The sequence below is a fragment of the Scatophagus argus genome, chromosome 16, assembly GCF_020382885.2.
Source record: "Scatophagus argus isolate fScaArg1 chromosome 16, fScaArg1.pri, whole genome shotgun sequence".
NCBI classification, from domain to species: Eukaryota; Metazoa; Chordata; class Actinopteri; family Scatophagidae; genus Scatophagus; species Scatophagus argus.
Genome location: NC_058508.1, coordinates 3,394,807 through 3,419,408, shown reverse-complemented (window position 1 = coordinate 3,419,408; position 24,602 = coordinate 3,394,807). Strand labels below are relative to the sequence as shown.

At 40.7% G+C, this 24,602-nt stretch overlaps 3 protein-coding genes across 6 annotated transcripts; 2 read left to right on the top strand and 1 right to left on the bottom strand.

The window, feature by feature from the left end:
* Nucleotides 1-187: 187 nt before the first annotated feature.
* Nucleotides 188-11,456, top strand: engase (endo-beta-N-acetylglucosaminidase). 4 transcript variants are annotated; one of them, XM_046414303.1, is made up of 14 exons: nucleotides 188-321; nucleotides 2,515-2,588; nucleotides 2,719-2,920; nucleotides 3,551-3,699; nucleotides 3,856-4,010; nucleotides 4,699-4,847; nucleotides 4,946-5,117; nucleotides 5,207-5,313; nucleotides 5,424-5,535; nucleotides 6,455-6,642; nucleotides 6,756-6,898; nucleotides 7,854-7,953; nucleotides 8,046-8,157; nucleotides 8,885-11,456. In XM_046414303.1, exons 2-14 carry the CDS (start codon nucleotides 2,540-2,542, stop codon nucleotides 9,308-9,310), a joined length of 2,064 nt encoding a protein of 687 aa, XP_046270259.1. In that variant the 5' UTR covers nucleotides 188-321; nucleotides 2,515-2,539; the 3' UTR covers nucleotides 9,311-11,456. The 4 variants fall into 4 exon arrangements, with proteins under 4 accessions (XP_046270259.1, XP_046270255.1, XP_046270258.1 ...); XM_046414299.1 differs by lacking the exon at nucleotides 188-321 and adding an exon at nucleotides 2,060-2,343; XM_046414302.1 differs by lacking the exon at nucleotides 188-321 and adding an exon at nucleotides 2,061-2,382.
* scpep1 (serine carboxypeptidase 1) lies at nucleotides 11,431-18,578 on the bottom strand. Its single transcript, XM_046414312.1, has 13 exons — nucleotides 18,437-18,578; nucleotides 18,020-18,159; nucleotides 17,294-17,383; nucleotides 16,949-17,104; nucleotides 15,978-16,052; nucleotides 15,505-15,577; nucleotides 14,902-14,939; nucleotides 14,683-14,811; nucleotides 13,627-13,711; nucleotides 13,405-13,518; nucleotides 13,158-13,295; nucleotides 12,865-13,028; nucleotides 11,431-12,310 (listed from the first exon to the last, which is right to left on the bottom strand). The coding sequence occupies exons 1-13, from the start codon at nucleotides 18,495-18,497 to the stop codon at nucleotides 12,248-12,250; spliced, it is 1,326 nt and encodes a 441-aa protein (XP_046270268.1). The 5' UTR covers nucleotides 18,498-18,578; the 3' UTR covers nucleotides 11,431-12,247.
* A 916-nt stretch (nucleotides 18,579-19,494) lies between these two features.
* On the top strand, nucleotides 19,495-23,420 carry coil (coilin p80). Its single transcript, XM_046414305.1, has 7 exons — nucleotides 19,495-19,816; nucleotides 20,061-21,057; nucleotides 21,369-21,458; nucleotides 21,839-21,886; nucleotides 21,996-22,065; nucleotides 22,376-22,464; nucleotides 22,936-23,420. Exons 1-7 carry the CDS (start codon nucleotides 19,566-19,568, stop codon nucleotides 22,981-22,983), a joined length of 1,593 nt encoding a protein of 530 aa, XP_046270261.1. The 5' UTR covers nucleotides 19,495-19,565; the 3' UTR covers nucleotides 22,984-23,420.
* Nucleotides 23,421-24,602: the final 1,182 nt, after the last annotated feature.

Genomic DNA, 24,602 nt, shown 5'->3' with positions numbered 1-24,602 from the left:
ATCTTTCGCCACTTGTTTTAAAATGCTACCAACCTCATATTGCGGTAATATGGACCTTGTTAAAAAGGTAAAAGTGTGTACTTTATGCTCTCGCTGTTTTTGATAAGGATACGATTTAATTCTCCGCGGATGAAGATGGATTTTCAGAAGGTTACGTTTACAGCTAAGGTGGTATCCTCTCCCTCTAGCTGTCTCCGCTCTGTTAGGATCCTGTTCTGTCCTGCTCAGCGATCTGCTGAATATGTCTGACATCACTTCCCTGCTGGGTGATGACTCACAGAGAGCTTTTCGGTGAAGAGCGGTCAACACATACGCTTATTGGTAAGAGCGACAATGCAAGAAAAACCAGTCTTTCTCACGTATTATGATACCATGATAATAAACGTCTAGGTCACATTTGTGAAACAACTGAGCCTGAAAATGGCTGATGTTAAAAGTAACAACAGGCTTTCAGGTACCATCAATTACCATTGATTTGATGAGATTATAGTCCCTGCCCCACTTTTTCTTATATATTTTGTAGTACCCCACTGATTGATTGAATCAGTCATTCATTCTGACTTTTAACAGGCTCCTTTTCATATTCTAGTGTTGAGGTTGCTCATACATATGCACACTCCTACTAATGGATATTAACAGCCATGTTTATATTTTTGTTATATGCTTTGCATATTTTTGTTGGACCCTATCCTTGTAATTGAATAAAATGCAATACCGTTTCACATGGATTCAAACGAAATAACTTTACAAACATTAAAAACATAAACACTCCCCACCACCACTACCACTACCACCATTGCTTTAGTTTAAAACTAAACTAAAAAATGCCAAATTCAAAATTGTACTTGTTGTTCCACTGAAGAAGTAAAAATGTATTATCAGTAAAATGGAGTTAAATTTTCATTAAATAAAAATGAATGTAATATTCAGATAAATCCTTTTCAGGGTGCTATATTAGGCTATTATATTACTGGAGCATTATTATTGATGCATTAAGATGTGAGCAGCGTTTTATATACAAGTCAAAATTATACTTAAGGTTGGTACTTGAGCTTACTCAGTACTTTCCTCCACTGACACGTGAACTGTAACTCACACTTGTTTACAGTTATATCCAGCACTTCCATTTCAGCTGCTTTCACAGCACTTCAATTGACCAGCAAATGTCCTTCCGGAGCCTATCCTTTAGAATCAGAATCAGAATCAGAATCTTTAGGTGACTCTTCAAACTTTGTCAGTGCTTCAATAACTCTCAGAAAACATCCCACAAACAAAATGTTTCAAAAGAATTTAACAATTAACATTTATAACATTTGAGAATTCACAGGGCAATTTTCCAACTGGATGGGGCAAACTGTAAATCTGTAAAAAGCCTTTATTTATTCTGGCAGAAGCTTTAAACGGGTTATTGCTCACAGTCTGATACAGACATGTAAATACCAATTTCTTTTTTACTTCAGCTTTCTGTTATACCATATGTATCTGTAAGATACAAAATTTACATAAGAACCTCCATTCATCACCTCACTGGATGATGGGCTCATTGGGAGATTTAAACTTCTGTGGTGATTTCAACCTAAAGAAAACCTCGTCAAGTCAAAGGTGTTACATTTCAGCTCAACTGTTTTCTTCAAGCCGTACACATCTCACGTTTGGTACTACTTTCCATGCATGGAAGTTATTATTTACAGCCGCCATCTTGCCGTCCTCCCTCCGTGTTGATGTTCCTGTGTTTCCTTTCAGCGACTAATCTCCTCGATGAAAAAGGGTCTGGTCCGAGCGATATCAAGAGACCGACTCCTTTGTCCATCTGCCCACAGTCCCCTCGCTCCTGCACAATTATCTCCACGGAATCCTCTAAAATAAGCAATAAGAGTACAGAGTGCTAATTTTATTCGAAGTTAATCCTATATCAATATAACATGGTAAAAACTCAACTTCCATCCATAGCGGTTAGATGTAGCAATGAACACAATACGTTATGTGACAAATGTAAGCCACAATGTAATTATTGTAGTAAGACATTTTGTGTAAGATAACAACGTATCAGAAGTGCTTCTTTAGTTTTTGTTCAATTGAATTTATAGAAATTGGGCTTTTATTGTGAAGGGCTGTCATCGGAAGTCTTTTTTTTCGTTGCTGGTGGTGCAGCAGACCTTGCCGTTTCCTTTTCCTCACTGCAGTTTGTTTGCGCAATGGTTTCTCTGTTAAATTCAGTGAAATGGCATTGAATATGAGTGGAAACGAGCATTTCACCCGAAGGGAACGAAAGGACGGAGAGGATAATGATAATGTCGGCTCGAAGCGGAACAAAACCGAAGCCAGCCGGTACTGCACAGTATTGTAGGAGACTGTTTCTCAGTAACTTCCACTACCTCACATGTCAGTAGTTGCTCCAGTATACAGCAGCACCGAGAAGACATAAAAGCGTTTTCACATACTGATTGACCTTGTGTAAAAAACAGTGCTAACCAAATGCATGAGTTTCACCTTTTCACCATGTGATATCACCAGGCTGGAGTCTTGTTTGGATCAGCCCATGGACTCAGTGCATGAAGTTGTCAAGTATTTACCTTCACCCCTACCAGGTTTGTTAACTTTATTACGAGCAGTTCAAGTTCAAGACAGTCCAAAACAATCTGAGCTGTTGTTCATGTCTGGAGATCAAACCTTCTCCTGTTCCTTTACACACAATATTTCATTTAATCTCCCTCACAGCCAAATACTATGATGCCGACACCACTGAGCCAATCAGCTGTGCTCTTCGAACTCTGGAGGAGCTATTGTCATGGAAACGAAGTGAGGCAAACCCCTTTAATGTGGCAGCAGTCCCTCTGGCACCTCGGGAGCCTCCTCTGACCAGCAGTCAACATCGGACCTTGGTGTCTCATGATATGATGGGCGGTTACCTAGATGACCGGTATGGATACATACACCATATAGACAAAAGTATTTATTGCTGAATTCAGGTGTGGTATGGGTCTGTTTTTCAGGGTTTGGGCTCGGCCCCTGACTTCCAGTGAAGGGAAATCTTAATGCTTCAGTGTACCAAGACATTTTGCACAGTGTTATGCTTCCAACTTTGTGGCAACAGTTTGTTGAAGGCCCTTTTCTATTCCAGCATGACTGTGCCCCAGTGCACAAAGCAAAGCTCCATAAAGACATGGTTGGATGAGTTTGGTGTGGAAGAACCTGACTGGTCACACTGGTCACACAGAGCCCTGATCTCAACCCCATCAAACAAGACAGGCAGCCTGTCCAATACAAGGCCTGACCCCACAAATGCTCCACTGCATGAATGAGCAACCTCCCCCATAGATACACAGAACATAAAAATTCTGCAGAAGGCCGTCCCAGAAGAACAGAAGCTACCACAGCTGCAACAGTGGACCAACTTTATATCACCTCTGTTACGTCAGCATATAATTCTGATCTCTGTTTGGGTCCATAATTCTCATTTCTTATTAAGAGTACTGTTTTCCTGTTATTTTGTTTCTTTTGCACCTGTAGTCACATGTACCATGATGCTCTGGTTTTTTCTGTTGTCAAGGTTTATCCAGGGGACCGCTGCGGAGGCTCCATATGCTTTCTACCACTGGCAGTACATTGATATTTTCAACTATTTCACACACAACCTGGTGACTATTCCTCCTGCTGTGTGGACCAACGGAGCACATAAACACGGAGTCGTTGTTCTTGGTGAGCAAAGTGTTTTATATTTAAGATGGTGGTTATTAAGATTTGATGTAAAGTTAGTTTGAGAATTCAGTGGAGCAGCATTTTCTCGGGTTGTTCTCAGTCAGACTTCCTGTCTTCATATATAAAACAACTGTCTGTGATTGGCTGTCTCTCCAGGGACTTTCATCACAGAGTGGACTGATGGAGCTGCGACATGTGAGTCCTTCCTGAAAGACGAGGAGTCGTACCGGGCGGTGGCTGATAAACTAGTCCAGATCAGTCACTGTTATGGCTTTGATGGCTGGCTCATTAATATAGAGAACAAGCTCAGTGTGAGTTGTACTGGTCATCAGTCATCAGTAGCAGTCACTGTAGTCCAATTATCGTGTGGCCATGAGGTTTTTATAATTTCAGATGCAAACAAACTGTTTTGATTGTTAATTTTGCTGTAAATCTGACTTTCTTCCTGTTACAATACATACAGTGATAACTTATGATAATCAATAATGCATGTTCAGAAATGTGTTTCTGATATGGTTTTTCCACAAAAAGTCCTATTATCTTGTTAAAATTCAATCTGCTGCTTCTTGCCTTAACCCTAAAAAAATCCTTAATCTGTGATGATACAAATGTGTCTCATTTCAAAAGTTACCTCATAGGAGAGGTCTGCTTTGTCACTGTAAAGTCCACCATAGTGTCTGTGAGCTGGCTTCAGGTTTTCACATCACACTTGCTGAATACTTGACCAGGATTGGCTGCTAAACTGTTTGTGATGTCACAAATTGAGCTCATAGGTTTTGCCTCTTAAAATCAGATTTTCATTGAGCACAGAGAAAACTTACACTATGAGCAATGAATGCGAAAAATATTATCAATTGTGATCTACAATCTGTTGATCTGCCCAAAGCGTAACTGTAATAAATTGAAGAACAAATAGTTTGTGTTAGTCAGCGTGTCACAGTTTTGTAGCGGCCTTCTCTTGAACATCTTGACCTCTCGTATGTGGTCCTGCGGTTGCAGGAAGTTGCGGTGAAGAACACACCTTTGTTTCTGCGCTATCTGACGGACCAGATGCACGAGCGAGTGTCTGGCAGCCTGGTCCTGTGGTACGACAGTGTGATCGAGAACGGGCATCTGCAGTGGCAAAATGAACTCAACCAGTACAACAGGTGGAGAGATTTAAACCGAACAACCAAGAAGATCCAAAAAAATGTGTTGGCTCACTAACGACTCACAGGTCTGACTCTTCTTCATCTGTCACTAACAGGATGTTTTTTGATGCTTGCGATGGTTTCTTCACAAACTACAACTGGACAGAGCCGAGCCTGGAGTGGATGAAGGACTACAGCGGGGTTCAAGGCCGCCAGGCTGACATCTACATTGGGGTAGACGTGTTCGCCCGAGGCAAGGTGGTGGGAGGAATGTTTGAAACAAATAAGGTACATGCTGTGCGTGGTGGGTGGGTATTTACGAATAGTCGTTGTCAGCTCATTCAGAGTAAACACCTTGTTGTTTTGCTCTTCTACAGGCACTGGAAATCATTCGAAAGCACAACTTTTCTGCAGCTATTTTTGCTCCAGGCTGGGTGTACGAGGCCCACGATGACAAGACTGAGTTCCGCGAGAATCAGGATAAGTGAGATGAACACAATATTAACACATTAACCTTCATCTTAAGGGAGAAACCAGTTAGTTAGTGAAGGTAGATGAATAGACTGAGGCAAAGATGTTTTGTCCTTTCTGCAGGTTCTGGACTCTTCTGTCAGACTTCCTGTACGTCCATCGGCCAGCCGCACCTCTGCCCTTCATCTCCTCCTTCTGCCAGGGTTTTGGGAAGACTTTCTACTGGAGAGGACAGGTACTGACGGAGGTGGACCTGCAGCCACAGGGACATTGTGTAGGGTTTTGATCAGTACAGTATTAATAGAAATAAATAATGGAAAATAGTTTGATGAAGCCGTTTATATAATAATGATTATTAACACATAACCATAACATCATAATTAGGGACTGAGCACTGACTGACGTGAAGAAAGTCATTTTTGAGGGGCTGTGGATGCATGAAAGGTCAAAAAACTTGGCACACATGTCAGAAGTGGCGAAAAATACATTAGGTCTTACCTTACTAAACTCCTGCTAGAGATATAACCAGATCGATTTCATATTTTGTCAGTGAAATCTTAATAATGACAAGTTGTCCAGCTTTTGAGGGGAGCTACATGCCAATGAAGAGTCTAAGTTTACTCTTGATGATAAAATTTTAAGATTTGTGGCAGATGGACAGAGATCCATTTTACACCAAAATACCAACAAGGACCCACCTGTGGATGTACACTGTGTGCAGGGCACCAAAATAACGCACTGATGAGCAAAAAGAATTTCAGGGTCAGGAAAATACCAAACTGTCGGACTGCTGCTTGTGCCAGTTGTTGCTTCCTAGGAAGGAAATTAACCTAGGAGGTCCTATTAATGTCCCATGAACACAAAGTAAATCAGTGCCAGATGTTTTTCCTACATCACATAATGGGACACAGTGAAGTTAGAGCTTAAGACAGCCTACATCGAATTCTAAAGTGTATTTATTAGATCCAAGCCACCTTTATTTCTTCCAGCGGTTCACAGTATCTAACCATTAGTACTTCACAGAGCACTTCTCATCCGTGCTGATTTAAATTCTGCTGAGGACGGAGACTGTGTGAGAAAGTTTTAGGTTTAGCGAAATATGCTGTGTGAATGAAGTTGTTGTTGTTGCTGTTTTTTTGCTGGATGCTGTGTAGCATGAGGAGAAGAGGGGCTGGTTCAACCTGAGCGCCCAGGAGATCCAGCCCTTGTACTACCACATGGAGCTGGAGGGCAAGGGCTGGCTGAGGAGCCGCGGCTGCCCAGAGGACGCCTGGAACGGAGGCTGCTCGCTGCTGCTGGATGGACTCATCCCGGCCACGCAAACGTCTCCAGTTTGTGCCAAGTGTGTGTGTTTTCTGTACCGCCTTGTGGCATGTTACCACCGCTGCCTTCTCAAACACACATCTCACTCTCGATGCCTGTTGTTCCTCTGTGTGTGTGTTATGTATCTCTCAGGATCTTCTCCCTCAATGTCACTCTGGCTTCCAAGACTCTGGTGACCCTCATCTACAAGCCATCTGCTGGGATCACAGTTACTCTGGAGCTGAAGACAGCAGACGCCAGTCTTTGCACACACACGAACGTCCAGGATGTCGAATGTGAGTTTCTCCCAATCTGTTTGTTATTCACACCCACTTATCCCTCCCAGGGTCATTGAGGAGAACTGGAGCCAATCACAGCTATAATAATGTTCCATTAAAACATGAGAACAACAACCAAGGTACAATGTGATATAAATTAAAGTGGGATTAATGTGTGTGGGGTTTGCTTCATGTCAGTGAACTTGTTACCATTTGGTTACCACTGGTTACCATTTCCACCATCTTGGAACTGTGAAGCACACATGTGAAAGAGAGTAAACCATTACAGGTTACATATATTCTCCTCACTGTAAGTCTAGTGTCCTGTGACTCTGGGAACTTTTCAGATCTTGGATTTCGATAAAGGAGTTCATGACTGATGGAAGTTGTTTTGCAAGACTTGGAATAACAGATTCAGCACATGCAAAAGATTTAAGACAACTTCTCGCATTCATCAGCTTTCTCTTGTAGTTCAAATAGGTACAAGTAAATTTATGAGTGTCCTGGTGTCAACTTTCTCAGTAATGATTAATTTTAGAAGTTCAGGTTTCCCATGAGTCCTCCTCTAAATGCTTTTCGTTGCCTGAAACAGCACTAAAAAACTTCTTAACATCAGCTTACCACGGTGCTGAGAAGAATTCTGAACACATTAAAAAGTACCTTTGTCTTTAAGTAGTACTACACATTAAAAATACAGAAATCTCAAAATGTTAAGTGTTTTACATAACACAATAGAAGCTTTTCATACTTGTTCAGTCTGCAGAGGAGGCTTAATGTGCTTTCATGTGACGGTGTAACAAAGTCAACTCGAATCAGTGTAGCTGCTGCTTAAACATGTATTTGGTTTAACCTGAAATCAAGAAAAGCTTTGCTGTGCTAAGCGACTGTAAAGGTGTCCTCCAGATTTGTATTTAAATGTCAGGTTTCCATGTTCTCAGTCATCTCCAAGCAGTACCCGTCTGTGTTTCTGCAGTTACCAGTGTGTCTCCTGTCGCACTGGATGAGGGACACCAGTTGGTAAGCCAGTTCTCACAGCTCTGTGGCAACTTGAATCCAGATGGTTGGAGCGTCAGGTAAGGCCACTCTCACGACTAAGTTGATGGATTTCATTACGAAGTTGTGTAAGTCCCTGGTCTTTCTCCACCTGTCATATCGCTGTGTGCAGGTGTTCGCAGCTGGAGCTTCAAGGCTGTGCTCTCAGAGAAGTTTGTTTGAGCATCCGGCGTGATGGGGAGCCTCGGGACACTCCTTTTAGCTGCAGAGTGGGAGAAATCATGGTGAGACAGAAGGAGCCAGTTGTGTTCAATGTTATGTCTATGCTCAACATTGTTAGAGACCCACATTAAAGCATGTTCAAATGGGAATTGTTTACCTTCATAAAATGTTGTTTTCTTTGCTAAACATGGTTAGATCAGTTAAAACAGCTTGTTTAAACAGCAAATGTTGTCAAGGAAGACACACTTCAGACCCAGAGCAGACAGTCCGATACACTGATACTGCAACAGCAAGTCTAAACAAATAATCTGAATTAAAGTGAACCAAATGGAAATTAGACAGCGACAGACAACAGACCCATTACGTCGTGGATTCTTGTTTGGAAGCATTTACGTCTGTACTCAGAGCTGTCTACTTGTGATTGGATCACTCAAGACACATGGTAATAGCAGGTCTTAACGTATTATAAGCCACATCAGTCAGTCTCTATCTTATAACTAGAACGTCCATCCAGGACTCTTGAACTTGTACTTCAGATGGCGTTATGTGTTTATAAGTCGGTTTTATTCATGAATCATAATGATTCGCTCACTAGACTTTCATGTGTTTGTACTTCGACTGCCAGTTCAAATGCAACTATTTTAATGTAAATCAACTGCAAATTTTCAGCAGCAAGGTGAATATTTCCTCATAAAAAGCAGTCTTCTTTAGCTATAAATGTAATACAGGGCAAACACACGAGAGTTCCTCCTTTTTTAATTTTTCTTATCCCTATGTTCTCTCTACAAGTTCTTGGACGCAGTCAGTCTTCAGGTTCCCTCTGAACAGGTTCAGGGCTTGTGCATTTATGACGTGGTGTGGCTGCGAGGTACTGGCACCTCGCCTGACTCCACCTCCCCCTGTCTACACCTCAATGCCACTGTGCGCTGGAACTACCCGACGGCACTCGTACGCCACTTCAGGGTGTATTGGCGACGGCTGAGGGGACCGGATCCACGAATCCCCCCAGGTCAGCTGACACTGGTGGGCCGGGCATATTCTAATCTTTATAGGGTGACGGAGCTGGTAGTGCCAGAGCCACCTGGCTTGTTGGAGCTGGTAGTGGAGCCAGTGAGCAGGAAGGGCTTCCTGGTCCCAGAGAGCCAATGGGGAAGAAGAAGCCTCAGCTACACAGAGGACCTGCCTCTCCCTGACAGTCTTAGTGACAGCTATTGAAAACTGTTGGGTGCTACCTCATGAATGAATTGAATTATGCTGTCTTGCTTTGTTCCACCCACTTTAACCAATCCTAAATTTACTTTTGACCAAAAATCCTATTTCGATGTCCACTTGTTTGCCTTTTCTTGAGCTCTCTTATTATATGGTTTTCATCAGCTGGGTGAATCTTATTCATAGCAGTATAGCATAGCTAAATAATTTGCAATATGGATAAAAGCACCTAAAATAAAATACTAAGTGGATCCTAAAGGATCAGTCAGTGCTCTGGGAAATACTTTTGTTCTAACCACGAGTTAGATGAGAAGACTGATACCACTCTCAAGTCTATACGGCAAATATGAAGCTGCAGCCAGCAGGCTGTTAAGTCGGCTTAGTGTAAAGACTGAATATGGGGGGAAACAGCTATACTGACTCTCTGCAGAAAACAAAAATCTCCCACCAGCTCGCTAAATAATCAGTTATTTTCCATTTATATGAAACAACCAAGTTGGGGTTTTAGGGGGTATTTAGGCTTCGCTGTTTCTAACTTCCTGCAGTCTTGGCTGGTTGTCGGCAATGTGATGGCAGTGATACAAAAAAGGGAATTTTGCACTTGAGTGTACTGATTTCAAGTTAGACATTACATGTTAATTAGAGAGTGTGGGAGGTGTTGGTAGGCAGATTTTGTTCCCTTGTTTCCAATATTCGGGCTTAACTAAGCTAACTACCTGCCATCATATTTACTGCACTGATAAGAGGGTTATATTCATCTTTTCATCTTAGGGTTTATCGGTGATGTTTATTTTAGTTGCCCAGTGGCTCATAAATCTACTTGTCCGGTTGTATTGATTAGGGGTTATCAAATGATAACAAAGACTCAAGTTCATTGTCATCTTTAATCTTATCCACCTTGCTCTCAGGCTTGCACAATACATAATTGGAGCTTTGCCCACATCCTCTAACATTACCCTCCTAGACTCCTGTCACCAGGACAATTGAAATGTCTACTTATGTTTCATCTTATAAATGTCATTACATGCCACCAATCTGACACACACGTGTACCTCTCAACAGAGATGGGAAGGAAGCGAGATTCCTCAGTCTTTTTCATCAGCTCAGGAAAAAAAGCAATGTTCAAACAATGCAAGTGAGTTGCTAGGTTTACCAGCCCGGTCATTTTACTTGCTCTGGGCAAGTAGGCAATTGTTGAACCTTGCCTCTAGCTCTTGGCAAAAGGGTGAAGAAGCATATTTCCCAAAATGTTGAACTGTTCTTCTAATATTTGATTGTTTTGTCAAAGCTTTAACTTCTAAGTTCTCTGTGCTGTCAGAGATGTCACCCCATATTAGTGAATGTAACATTATGAGATGATCCGGTTCTCCTTTTAAATGATAAAATATAAGATTGTTGTTAAACTAGTACCTGAATTGCCAGATGAAATACATCAAGAGCATAAGACTTGAACTGTGGACTCAGACCAGATGGACTCATGTAACATCTCAGGTCTCTCAACAGTGTAATGCTGTCTTTGATTTTTAGTACATTTTTCATTATGCTGTGTATGCTGTCCCTTTCCTTGTTGTCATGCAATTGTGCTCAAGAAAGGCTGTAATATCAAGGAATACACTCCTATTGGTTGATCATCTGTGTAGGCAGAACAGGCTTATATTGATTTAGCAATTACCTCTACTAAATATACAAAATATATATTGTTACTCTCTTCTCATTCAAATCATTACATGAAGATTTGGTTTATACCTCATGTGGTGCTAACCTCAATGATCCACAAATATGCTTTATGAGCCATGTTAGTCATATGTATGCAACACAAAAATATTAGATGAAGTGAGCAACATTTTCCGCAGTGTCCACAATTTATTACTAGAGTACATGTTGGTTCTTGTTGATTTAAGAAGAAAGTTGTACAATTGCAGTACAATTCTCAAAACTCTTAGAATTTGAAATGTAATGAGCTCAGTTGCTCTGCCACATCATCATAATACACTGATCACATGATCATCAGGAGTTTCTTTGCCCTCTGCCATTCTGTACTCGTATACAGAATTCATACGTCCAGATCCAGTTCACACATTTCAGGTCAACTTGGTCAAACCAGGTGCATTAAGGGAAATCGAGTCAACGCTTAATAAATTTTTTTATTTGATCAGTTTGTCTACATTTGTTTGACCTTTCATAGTAAACAATATCTCTGTTGATCAGTTAACAAATAAAAGTGTAAAAGGTGCAAAGAATCGTAATAAGTCTGTAAGTAAGCTTTTTGCGTCGTCAGTTCTGTGTCCATCAGACCGTGTAAGTTCTGGATTGGTCAGATGGACCATCACGTTTGCTCCTGACTTAAAAAAAACAAACAAAAAAAAAAAACAAGTATATTGTCAGTTGAAGATGACTCCTAAGGACCTCTAGTGCGAACGTGAGGCTGACATCTTTAATGTTGAATAAAATGTCTGACAGTATTGATATTTGAGGTCTCCAGAGGATGAATCCTATTCACTTTGGTGATTTGCTGACTTGTCATGTAGTACCACTTACACAGTAAAATGTCCTGACATTTACAAAATGGACTGGCAGTGCTTATTACTTACAGCCAGGATGAATTCTAACCAGACTATGAGCACACACCGTTTAGACTAAAAGAAAAACAAAACTTTGGAGAAGGCACACTTACCTGCAGCACGCGTTATGTAATAAGAATAATGACAAGCCTCTTTTAACAACTTGATAGTGCGCCAGAGAAGAAACCAGAACAGCTTTTCAAAAAAAAAAAAAAAAAAAAAAGATAAATGTCTTATTGTTGCTCTGGTTGAATTGTACACATGCCATTGCTGTGATCAAAGAAAACAGACTCTTGATTTGGTTCAGGAGGAAATGAAATATGAAAAGGTTGTGGTGATTGTGATTGTCGCAGCCATTCCAGCTGGCATCAGGGCGGGCGGGTTATTCCTGCTGGGTGATCATCTTCATCATCTGCAAGGCCATTGGCCCCTGGTCTGAGGGAATCTGGAAAAAACGTGGTGAAATGAAACTCTTTTTATAACCAATGTTACTTTATTTCAAGTTGTAGAGTTGCATGACTATGTCTCAGAAATGTTGCCATCAAACGACAATACATAATGCTTGATTTGACTAATGGTAACATCTGTTACATTGAGGTGCTTTGTGAGGCATTCAGTGTCTTCTGCATTTCTTTTCTGTTTTGAAGAGTCTTGTAAGTAGCAACTGAGGCATAAACTCATTAGCAAGCTGTTTACTGAGGTAATACATCAAGTGACAAGAAGTTTCATTTTTTCATAAGCTTGCATACAAATTGCAGCTTCTTTATGCAACCAGTGAAGCACCCCTTTCTGGCCATTAGACATAATGCAGTTTTAAGGTCACTTTTCAGCTCTGTCTACTTATTATACTGTCTCCAAAACATATGAAAAGATATAACGTAACATTAGCCTTTAAAAGGGACACAAAGTGAGGAATTAATATTCCTCTCTGAAATACTAGAAATGTTGTACCTGTGATTCTACACGTTTACAGCAATGTTCAATTAGCCAGTGTCTTACCATGTGACCAGCTTTGAGGATCCAGTAGAAGGCGAAGTTCTTGTAAATCTTATAGAAAGCTCCAGTCATGCCCCGGGAGGTGGGGTCATTTAGGGCGGTCCACTTCAGCTTGTTGAATGCAGATAGCCCCTCCCACTTCAGCCGCTTCACCCACAGCTCTTGACCTGTAGCAAAAAGCAGAGATTCATGTGGCACAACTCTTTTCCATAGGAATTCAATATTTGGAACTGAGTCCTGGGCCAGATACCACAGCTGCTAGAGCTGAATAGAAGGCAATACAGTGAGTATATTACCCATAGTGTCCACTATGAGATCTAGCTGGCCATTGTAGACAGTGACATTGACTCCAGCAGTCAGCAGTTGGTCGACTATATCCACCACTGGTCTCATAAAGTCTCCTGCCATGTAGCTGAACACCTCCTCTGCCTGGCCTGGATGTGCAAAAAGACAGGAAGAGGGAAAAACCATTTACAAAAGAGGAGGAAAAGGGTAGGAAATACTGTTTTAAGAATCATGTATGTCAATGTAGAGATACAGCACCTCCCCAGGTGACATTCTGGGGGATAATGCCCAGTTTCTTCCTGATTGGTCCATTCATGAGCTCACTCAGTGACTGACTGTGAAGTGGTCGAATATGGCGACGTGTCTGCAAAGCTGGTGGGGGGGAACAAGTATTGACCTATTAAAATTATTTACATTTACATAAAGAACACATTTATTCCATGTCACCATCCCAAGCAAGCTTTAGGCACAGTGTCTTACAGATGTAGTCTTCTCCTGCTGAGGAGGTGAGTTTGTCGTCTGAATCCTGGGTGAGGATGTTGTAGAAGTTGACTCCATTGGTGTTCTGACATGAAAACCACAACAAAACTGCATCAAAACACATCCAACATCACTGCATGCAAATAAAGTTGGTAATTACGGTCAGGGTATTGAAAGCTCAAAAATAAGGGAAGAGTGAGTACTTGACTGAAACATGTATGTGGTACAGACAATGTACTTTTTTCCAAGTATTATCTGAGTAAAATATGTCAGCATACATACTAGTGATGAAGGAAAATCCTCACTGGGTAGCTGAATGAAGTTTATTCATTCAAGTTTATGAAAACCTTGATCTATAAATAGCTGTCTTGCTGTTGTGATTAAAAAATATTGATATGAAGCTCAATTCTGTGACTGTTCTGTAAATTGTTTTCTAATAAATAATAAACATAGCAACTTCTTACAACTCCCATACCAATTTCAGGCTTACATTTACAACTTCAGATTAGTCCTGCTGGTTTCATTTAAGCACCACCCACTTCTGTAATAAGCCCAACCCATTCCAAATTCAGATAATTGGGCTGTAATTTGGTTGATCAGACACAGATAATGGGTGTACTTGCGCATCTGTAATCAAAATGTTACAATATTTAAATTCCTTCATAAGACATTATACTTGCATGCTCATCTAAATTGTGTTGTTTTTTGTAATGTACAGCCACACACGCACACACCAACTTTTATGTTATAATCTTAAGCTGTAACAAGTCAGAATTAAAATTATTTAGCTATGTGAACTTAGAGAAAACACACTAAAACTGAACCCAAAGCTTTATTCAGAGCTAGAAAAGTTGTAATGTGTGCAAAATAAATTAATTTAAAAGGACGAGTTTGACATTTTAAAACATATGCTTCACTTTTGCCAATTTAATCAATCATATCTGTATGATACATAGCTGGGGCCAACCTTATACTGATATACACTATAAAAAGTGAACCCGGCAGCATCTTACAGTGAAGTGTCCTTTAATGTGGCTCCTCCTCTGCTGTACCAACCTGCTCCACCACCGTCTCAGTGACAGACCACAGCTCTGTGGCCTCTGCAAACTGTTGCTGCTCCATAGCTTTCTTCACCGCCTCCGCTGCGCTGTTCACGTCTGCCAGGCCGGCATCATCCAGCAGCGACTGCACAGCAAACGACCCGCAGTCAGAACAGAGGAGCTAGACCACTCAATCTGATTTTGTAGAAACATTTGCCCAGTGTTTGTTACTTACAGTAGTGTAGAGGTACGGTCCCCAGGTCATGACAGAGTCTGTGGATGAAGTAGAAATAAACCATGCTGGTATTATTATTTTGTTAATTTTTTTTGAGATTCTGATTATTGCGATGTATTTAACTGGCCTGTGATTGACAATTACAAAGTAATAAGGATACATTCCTGCTCAGAAATTCACAGAACTCCCTTTAAAAATGTGGTGTTTTAATTTTCTTTTACTTGGAACAAATATCACACACCTTATTAAGCATGGTCCATAACATATTCATTATGGTTAGCATTGTCTGGGAAGTTCAGCATGAATATAACACATCAATATCAAATTTTGTCACAGTCTTCTGTGGAGAACTGGTCCCACACATCAGCATTCAGCTCCTTCTGCTGCCATTCAAACTTGGTGTGAGTGGCTGAGCACTTGGCTGAGAGAATGATCAAATTGCCCACTGCAGCTTTAATTGCTAAAAAATCTTAAGTCTGAAGGCCTTGCCATCGTTTAATATACTTTAAATGGAATTTTGGAGTTTCAACATCTACATGTGTACCATTCCAGTGGGGCCACATAGATTTGCAAAGCTTGTGGTATAGATTGACTGATACTGACCCAGTGGGGAAATCCAAGAGTCCCCAAGTGCCACACCAGCAAAGTTGCATTTCACTGTCCCTTGTGCTATGGCCTGGACAGACAAGTGAAACAAAATGTTAAAAAAATGGTCAGAACCGTCCATATTAAATTACAGTCCCCCATTATAGCTACTGTCATTCGCTGGTAACAATAAATAGTTGGCTTCTGGAGCTTTACATCCATACTGTATCTACAGATCAACCTCTGATTATACTAGGGGAAGTACAAGTAAGTAACACAGAAATGAAAACAATTATAGCTCTATAGCCCATAGCAAAAGTTTATCACTTCTGCTTCTCTAGAACTTGCTGACTCGCAAACAAATCATTACACGGTCATGTTTTTGGTTTACTCATCCATCACATGACTGTTCTTTGCCATGGGTGCTTCCCACTGTTAATGAGCTCACATGCACCTGAAGGGAATGAAACAACGTTCTGCTGCCAGCTCACCTTGGTGAGTTCCAGGGAGATAGCAGCTGCCATCTTGCCTCCATATGACTCAGAGAAGATGTAGAAGGGGATGCTCTGTAGAAAATAAAATGACCATCAGTTCCAAGTTATTGCTGGTATATTCAGTATGTTCTGCTGCTATTTTCTGTATGATAACCCACAACTGACTTATTGTTTACTTCTTTCATATTTTAACGTTATTGCTGTAAGAACAGAAGCCCAGGTTCAATCATTACATTCAGGGAGAATTAGAACATTTATTTTTATTTCTTTATTCACTTTAAAAAAAACCACCAAAACAAAACAAAAAAAAGTCTGTTTGTAGTGCTTAGATATGAGGATTGTTTTTGCCTAACCTAATACTTTTATTGTTCTCCGTTTGTCCTCATACTGTTTGGCTATTTCTTCTTCGCTGTGAAGGAAGGCCACAGCCAATAATGTTTTCCATTGCTCTGTTTTTTTGTCTTGCGGCAAAATAATAAACAACTAAAATAAAATTTACAAACTTAAAATATAACAAACTAGTAGCTAGCCAGACTATTGTTGACTGGCTCACATCAGCTAGTGCTGTGCTATAAAACTACTTCCTACGTTTTCTTAAACATGTTTAATTTTTACTTTTCTCAGCTCAACACACCATAAGTGATACTGAGAAAACTGACTAAATTGTGTAAATTAAACAAATAGGTGTTCCAATCTGTTCCACCAAAAAATGCCAATTTTGAAAAGTTAAGAAAATTTAAACAACACGTTTGAAACTTGAGTGTTCACACTATTAGGCATAATAATCACATAATAATCACCTCAGGTGTGTTCTACTATATAATAATGCCACCCACCACAAACATGCCCATGAATCCAGTACAATAAACCAGAGCCAACATTGTTTGGAAATCCCATTTCTCTAGAGTGAAATTATATCACACTTCAGCAGAGCAAACTGGACTGTTATGAGCATCCAGCTGGCATACCTGAAACTCGGCCTTGTCTGTGAAGAAGTGTTTGAGGAGCACCAGCATGTCTGAGGCCACTGTGGCCACATTGGTAGCATAGACATCTGGCATGTCAGTGTAGCTAAAGCCAGTACCCACAGGGTTGTCGACAAATAACACACTGGCTGCCTGGACCTAAAAGAGCCAACACACATGGATTAAATAAAAAAATAAATAAACAAATGAAGTAGATCACCATGTTAATGGCACTTGCTTCATTTTAACTTTTTTTTTTTTTTAGCTCTGTGATGCTCTAAAAAAATGTATGCTCACTTTACAGATTGTCGGACAAAAGATTGATCACTTTAAGTGCAACTGTCTTACCCAGCTAGTCTTCCTGGGCTCTAGGTCCCTGGTCAAAGGTCCAATCTCTTCAAAGTTTCCAAAGCCACTTCCTGATCCTCCTGGTCCACCCTAAAGACACATGGACAAACAACCTCATATTCCATAAAAAATCAAAAATATAAAAATAGCATACAAGCATTTTTGTATTGTCTTGCCATAAAGCTGGAGAATCTTGTGACAATCCAAAAAGAGGAACTGTCTAAGCACTAAGTACTAGCAGTAAGTACTGTCAAAGCAGTGGACCCTGTGATGCGAGTGACCGTTTTACCGGTGCCAAAACAACATTACATTTCCAATAATTCAGGTTAATAGAACATTTAGTTATACAACCTGCCTGGTAACAAGCATCTCTCAAACTCCATGCCCCTGATTTTAATGTAATGCCTCGACAATTAAGGATTTCCTGCTTGCCAAAGAGCAAGTGAATACCAAGCATCCAGAGTCACAGAACACATTATAATGTCTGTAATGACTGCAACAGCTACATGACTAATAAACTAATCTTTATGCTTAACAATCAGTACTTTGCACTGCTATGAAACAATGGTGAAAAACACAGACTCTGTGACTTTCTAATGCTTGACATTAAGTTAAATGAGCCCAAGCACGCCTGATCTTTAAATCAGGTAAAACATGCAGAAGCACTGATGTGGACCTTTGAGCTTTAAAGTGTGACTAGAATGAGTGGATACGGTCGAGTCCTACCTGCAGCCACATGACCAGTGGTAGGTCCTTATGCTGTGCAGACTGGCTGTCAGCATAGTACAGCCACCAGAACATGTGGGCCCCGTCTCTCACGTCCACATAGCCCCAGGCTTCTTTACCTGCTAGGGTACCAGGGATCCCTGCATGGGAGTCAATTACATCCGCTGTTTTAACTTGGTATTAGGTTACAGTGTTAGTTACAGCTCAAAAACTAATGAATTAAACTCTTATTGGCACAACAAACTATTACAATGAAAAGCAGAAATCACTGTTACTTTCGTTTTGCCGTCGGATAAGTCAAGGCATGAGATCACAAGAAACTAGTATTTGTTTACTCGTTACGTCTGGCTTCCGCTTGATAGAAAACATTACATTTAAGTAGTAGTAAATGCGCTATATCATGACCATAATTCATACCTTTGCTCACGATAATGGCGAGCAAAAGCAAGAAACTGGACGCTGCTTCTACCCGACCCATTGTTGAAACGCGAGCTTGCGGACGATTCCGCTGCGTACCACTTTAATGCAGCAACAAATCACATGACCACACCGGGGGTCAGCTGATCCACGACGTGTATTTCCCCCCCCCACACAAACACTACACTCTCTGATTTTACTTTGCAATGTACCGTGACAGCGGATACGTCCCCTAAATTAATTAAAATAGGTAATGGAAAAAAAATGAACATAAGCAAACAAATACAAATAAAGTGTGAATTTAAACTAACAAAAGCTGACAGAATTTTATTGCAGATTGGGGAGCGCAAGCAGGCCAGCATTTCCTCTTATTTCAGTAAACATTCCGAATTTTCTCTTAAAGCTAATCAGAAAATACATTTTACCGACTGGTGTTACTCATTGCACTCATCGTGTTGTTATATTACTCCACCGGCTGTGTGGGAACAGACGAATGTGTAGAACACGAGGTTATTATCAGCCTCCACGCCAACAGGGGGCAATGTTGTGACTAGAGTTGACCTTAATCAAACGTGACAGAGACTTTCAGCTAAAAACGTGCTCTTCAAAATAAAACCTGGAAAGGACAAAATACAAGAGGTTTACATTTTTTTAATGTTACCAAAGCCACTGACCTTAAATAAATAGGTGATAATAATGGATAATAGTAATCTTTTATCAATTCGTGTGTTAAAAAATAGAGACAGAATTTATTTGTAATTTAAAGGGACCCTTTAGCCGTATTTCAAGACATGATCTTTTAAGAGCCTGATTTCAAAAACTGGAATTTAAATTTGCGACATTACAGTAAATGATTATTGAGCAGCACTGATGGGTTCCACGGGGTGGGTTTTACCCTAAAATTAGCAGCAGCTGTAACTAATGGCTTTATTAATTAATTATTTTTCAAAAGATCGGTTAATTCATTGCAAAGAACAACTTTTGAATCCATTTGATTGACGTTATCCTCCCTGATGAATGATGGATGTATTTTGACGCTCTTATACTGAAACGTCCGATCGGAAACACTATTCTTGTTGCCGGCGGAGCACGAGCTGCATACATATGTTTTGATGTTAGGCTTGCAGGCATGGCCACTCACAGTAATAACTTTATCCGCGTACGTTTACACTTTGACTACCCGCCGCCTGCTGTGATTGATTGCCGCATGTGCTGGCTGCTCGTGGACTTGAACACATGTCGCGTGGTGGCGGACCTGGAGAGTATCATCAGAGAGAAGTTCGAGTTCAGCCGTGGAAGCATCCTCAACCTCTACATAGAAGACTGCTACCTGCCGCACACGGAGAGCATCTATGTGGTGCGAGAAAACGACAGCGTCAAGTACGCGTGCTCTTGTTGCTAGTTGTGTTGGCACTCGTAAAGTGCTCTGCGACCTTTTCTGGCTGCACTTTAATGAATTCATGGAGGTATATGTGGCGTGGATCATCATCGGTGGTCGCTTTGACTTGATAAAAGCAGATTTTTTTGACAAAAAAACTCCTTAACCCAAGGTTTCATGTTTATATCTGGTGACAAAAAAAACAATGTTGTTTCTAAGTGTCATTTTCAATTCTTCATTTCCCAGAGTGAAGGTGAGCTATTTGGCTCCAGTGATTGGAAACGGCAGCTTTCCTGTTCAAGCAAGTGAAAACTGCAGAAAGAGACAGAGACCCAGAGAGGAGGAAGGGCCAGGGGAAAATGGAGTGAGTGTGGAGAGGAAGGAAAAGAAGAGGAGAAAAAGGAGCGAGGGGAAGGAGGCCAAGCAGGCTTCAGGTGATGAGAGGAATAAGAACTCACAAGAAAAGTGCACAGAGAAGAAGAAGAAGAAGAAAAAGAAGAAGGCACAGGAGAAGGCTCCTACTGTCACCCCCAAATCAACTGCCTGTGCCAAAAACACCCCAGTAAAGGTACACCAGCCAGTTAAAAGCAACAAGAAGCCTCCAGTGGCACAAAATGTCTCCTCTTCAGATTCCAGTAGCAGCAGTAGTGAGGAAGAAGAAGCACCAAAAAAAACAGCTGCTCAAAAACCAGCACTCAAAACACACTCCTCCACCCCCGCTGCTCCCAAGGCACATAAACTCACCATACCCACCCAGACAAAACCACGTCCTCCATCGTCTTCCTCTTCAGAAACTGTCTCCTCTTCTGATGAGGCCACCAGTGCGAACCCCTCGTCAAAGAACAAACCTTTAACGTCCACAACCCCAACAGAAAGCGATAATTCAAAACCTCAGCAGGCTTCTCATGTCCTGCAGCCCACAAACTGTGCACAGAAACAACCTGCAAGCGTAGCGGTGCCTACCTGTGACAAAAATGTGAAATCTTGTACCCCAAGCAGCGAAGAGGAGATCGAGCTCGTTATCCGAAGGCCAGTGCACCAGCTGGCCGGCGGCGCAGGTAGTGAGGCTTGGAGAGGCCGTGGCAGGGGAAAGAACAGGCGTGGTGGCCGTGGAGAGACGAGATGGGGTGAAGGCAGAGGGGGAATCAGAGGGCAGAATGGCAGCTTTGAGTTCAACTATAACGGAGCCAAGGAGCCATCCTACCAGACCGACTCACTCAGCAACAAGTCAGTGGTCCTCCAGGTGTGTGCCCTTGAAATGACAGCGGAATGCTGTCATTTTTATTTTCATTTAAAGTTCCGATAATTGATCTCTAAGCCATGTTGGGCAGTTGTGGTTGAGGAGGCGAGTTAGCCGCCAGTCAGTTACATTAATGAAATCTAATGATGCTTATTTAAGTCATGGCTCAGACACATTGTCTTCTGATTGGCAGTTCACTTAAATATGTTTCATAAATTTAAATACAATCATCACACTACCTGTCTGTTGTGAAATACTGTGTATGAGAAGGTATTAATGAAGCCTCCTTGTATCTTTGTATCTTGTGTGCGCAGAATAAAGCAGAAAGTACTCCCAAACAGGACTACAGCTCTATGCCCCTGCTAGCTGCCCCTCCACAGGTGGGGCAGAAGATTGCCTTCAAGGTAAGAATGGTCTCATTAGCTACACCATTTCTCATTAAAACTCCTAGAGAAGCTTTTTTCCATTATAAAAGGTCATAGGGAACAAAAAATACACCGCTGGAGAAACACTTGAACAGTAACCTTTGATACACAGCACAGAAACAGACACACTTTACACTCATATTTTCATGCTTTGCATAGAACCACATTTCATACATCCTGTACAGGTTAACAAAAAATGGTGGTGTATGGTGTAGAATTAAAAAAACAAAAAAAAAAACAGCAAAAAACAAAAACGAATAAGTAACAAATTTGACTTCAGTCTTTTTTTCAAGCAAAAATGTGGAACCTTCTCTGGTTTTCAGCCTGTCCAATGTAGGAATTTGTGTGTATGTTCACAGTTACTGGAGCTTACTGAGAACTATACACCTGAGGTGTCAGAATATAAGGTGAGTGCAATCATTTCTGCTGCAGTAACCTAAGGTGTCAACTGACAGTTGAGCTCATGTTATTTGGAAGGACCGCGTGACTCACCCAGCATACTGTTCTGCATTTTAGGAGGGAAAGATTGTGAGCTTTGACCACACCACCAAGCAGATTGAGCTGGAACTACAGAATGCATCTCTATGTAAGGATCACTTGACCGCTGACACACGCAAATGAGTCACTTGTTAAAATGCCTACATCAGAGTCAATATGTCAAGATGTAAACCACTGGTTTTCCTTCCGCAACCTTCTCTAAAATTTCTTCTAATAGACAGAACTCTCAGCACCTTGTAGATAATCTAAAGTAGTGGAATCAGTGGTGTTAACACTGTAAGCTGACCATGTTGGTTATTATCAGTTCGGGGAGCTCTGCATGGCGTTTTACAGAAATTCCACCTGGAACGTCAAAGAATTTGACACTTTCTGAGCAGAAATATGATCTACTCTCTCAGCTCCTGTAGAGCCTGGCAAGTTTGACCTGGTCTATCAGAACCCGGATGGCTCGGAGAGAGTGGAGTATGCAGTGTCCAGAAGCTCTCGGGTAAGCTTTAGCACATAACTACTATTTTCTTAATTGGGTCACAATCAGCACTTTTTAAGGGAATAGTTCAGCTTATGGAAAATATGATAATTTGCTTTCTTTCCAAAGAGTGAGATGAAATGTTCCATATCATATTCTCTCATCGGTGTGTTCAGAACGGAGCAGGAGTCAGGATGTGGTTAGCCTAGCTTTGTATAAAGACTGAGAGAAAGGGGGGAAACAGCTAAGTGACACCAGCAGTCAACAGACACAGTTCAAACCAAAGTCTTTGAGCCCAGGCTTTAGCTCCCTAACCCTTCAAGTGGGTGCACCCAGTGATCCCCTCTTTTCCTCCTCTTTTCTGAGGGATTAAAATGGCTGATTGTACAGAATGTAAATGTTGTTATAATTTCGGTGCTATTTGCAGTATTGTTTCCTGAACTGATCTTAGCATAATCATAGTTTAAGGATCACCTTCACTTCCTCCCACAGGTGACAGAACGGTGGGACTCCCTGCTGGAACCGAGGCTGATCATTTGAAGCTGTCCAAACAGTGACTTTGAACATGGCCCCAGTTTGGCAAGATGGATTTCCCTCAGATGAACTCTATTTAAGGATCCTTTAAGTTGTACTTTGTTAAAATGGGAGTCACTGCTTTACATTGGATCTCACAGCTAAGGCGTATAATTTTGGATGATTATATTTTCCTCTCTGTGCTACCAAATAAGTCATCGCTGCACAGAAATACTGCGTTGCAAAGTACAGGCATATTACCGAAAATCTAATAATTGTTCCATTTAAATTGGGGTTGGATATGAACTTTTTTTTTTTTTTTTTTTTTTTCTTTAGTATGTTGATAGGATGAGTGGTTGTTTCCAAGACTGGGACATAATGGTTTTATGTTTTTTACAATGATGTGACTGTTTATCAGTCTTGTTTAAACTGTTTTTTTTAATAAAACATCTCCTGCTTTAGATTAAAATTCCACTTTGGAATCAGTGTAGAAATTTTCAGTTTTATGGAAGCCCATTTCTTCCACGAAAAGGAAATAAATTCATTCATATTTTAAGAATGCATGAAACAGAATGGTAGGTTAAAATTATCAGATACCAAAGTCAAAGGTACACTAGCTAGACAAAGGTATTGAGACACCTGACCATTACACCAACAGGGACTTACATCATATCGCATTCTGAATACGCAGACAGCTTTGTAGCTATAACAGCTTCCACTCTTGTGGTAAGGCTTTCCACAAGATTTTGTATTTCTGAGGAAATTTTTGCCCTGCAGTTGAGCAACGATGAGGTCAGGCACTGATGTTAGATGAAAAGGCCTGGCTCTTAATCTCCGTTAAGGCTCATCCCAAAGGCGTTCAATGGGGTTGAAGTCAGCACCAAAGGTCTGTGTCTTTATGGACTTTGCTTTGTGCGCAGGGGCAAAGTCATGCTGTAATAGAAACTGTTGAGGAAGGCACATCTTAATGCTAAAGCATTGAAATTTCACTTCAGTGGAAATAAGCAATCTAGCCCAACCCCTGAAAAACAGCCCCATAAAGAGATCTGTGTGGATACTTTTGTCTATGTAGTGTATTTGAATTTCCTTTAACATTTTAAGTCAAAATTATATTGTTGAGTTTGAAGTAGTAAGTCAAATATTAGCCAACTACATGATAGTTTGCTTACAAATAATAAACATACTTTTATTAATTTATTTTTTTTACTCTAGCAGGAAGTGATACAGTATGTGCAAGGTGTTGGACATTAAATAAAACTTTCTAGCATATGAGAATTTCACACAAAAGCAAAACGGCTTTTCAAATATTATATTTTGTTTTTTAGGTTAAGCTGTCTCACTACCATAGGCAGTTTATTCAGTTTTTTGTTTTGTTTTATTTTTATTTTACATTACATTATTGAACAACTACTGTTGAATAAATTCACTTGTACTGACACATCTATTGGATAAAATTAAATGTCAAGATAGTCTGACAATGGTACAAGAAGAGATTATTCTTCAAGTCAACAAACTGACTCAATAATGTGTAATACACAGATATATCTAGTTCAGGTGAATCAAAATATCCCAATGTATGCTTTTTGATGAATGTTTCATTTATATGAAGAGGAATCTCCCACAAATTCCACACTTTTGTTTCAGTC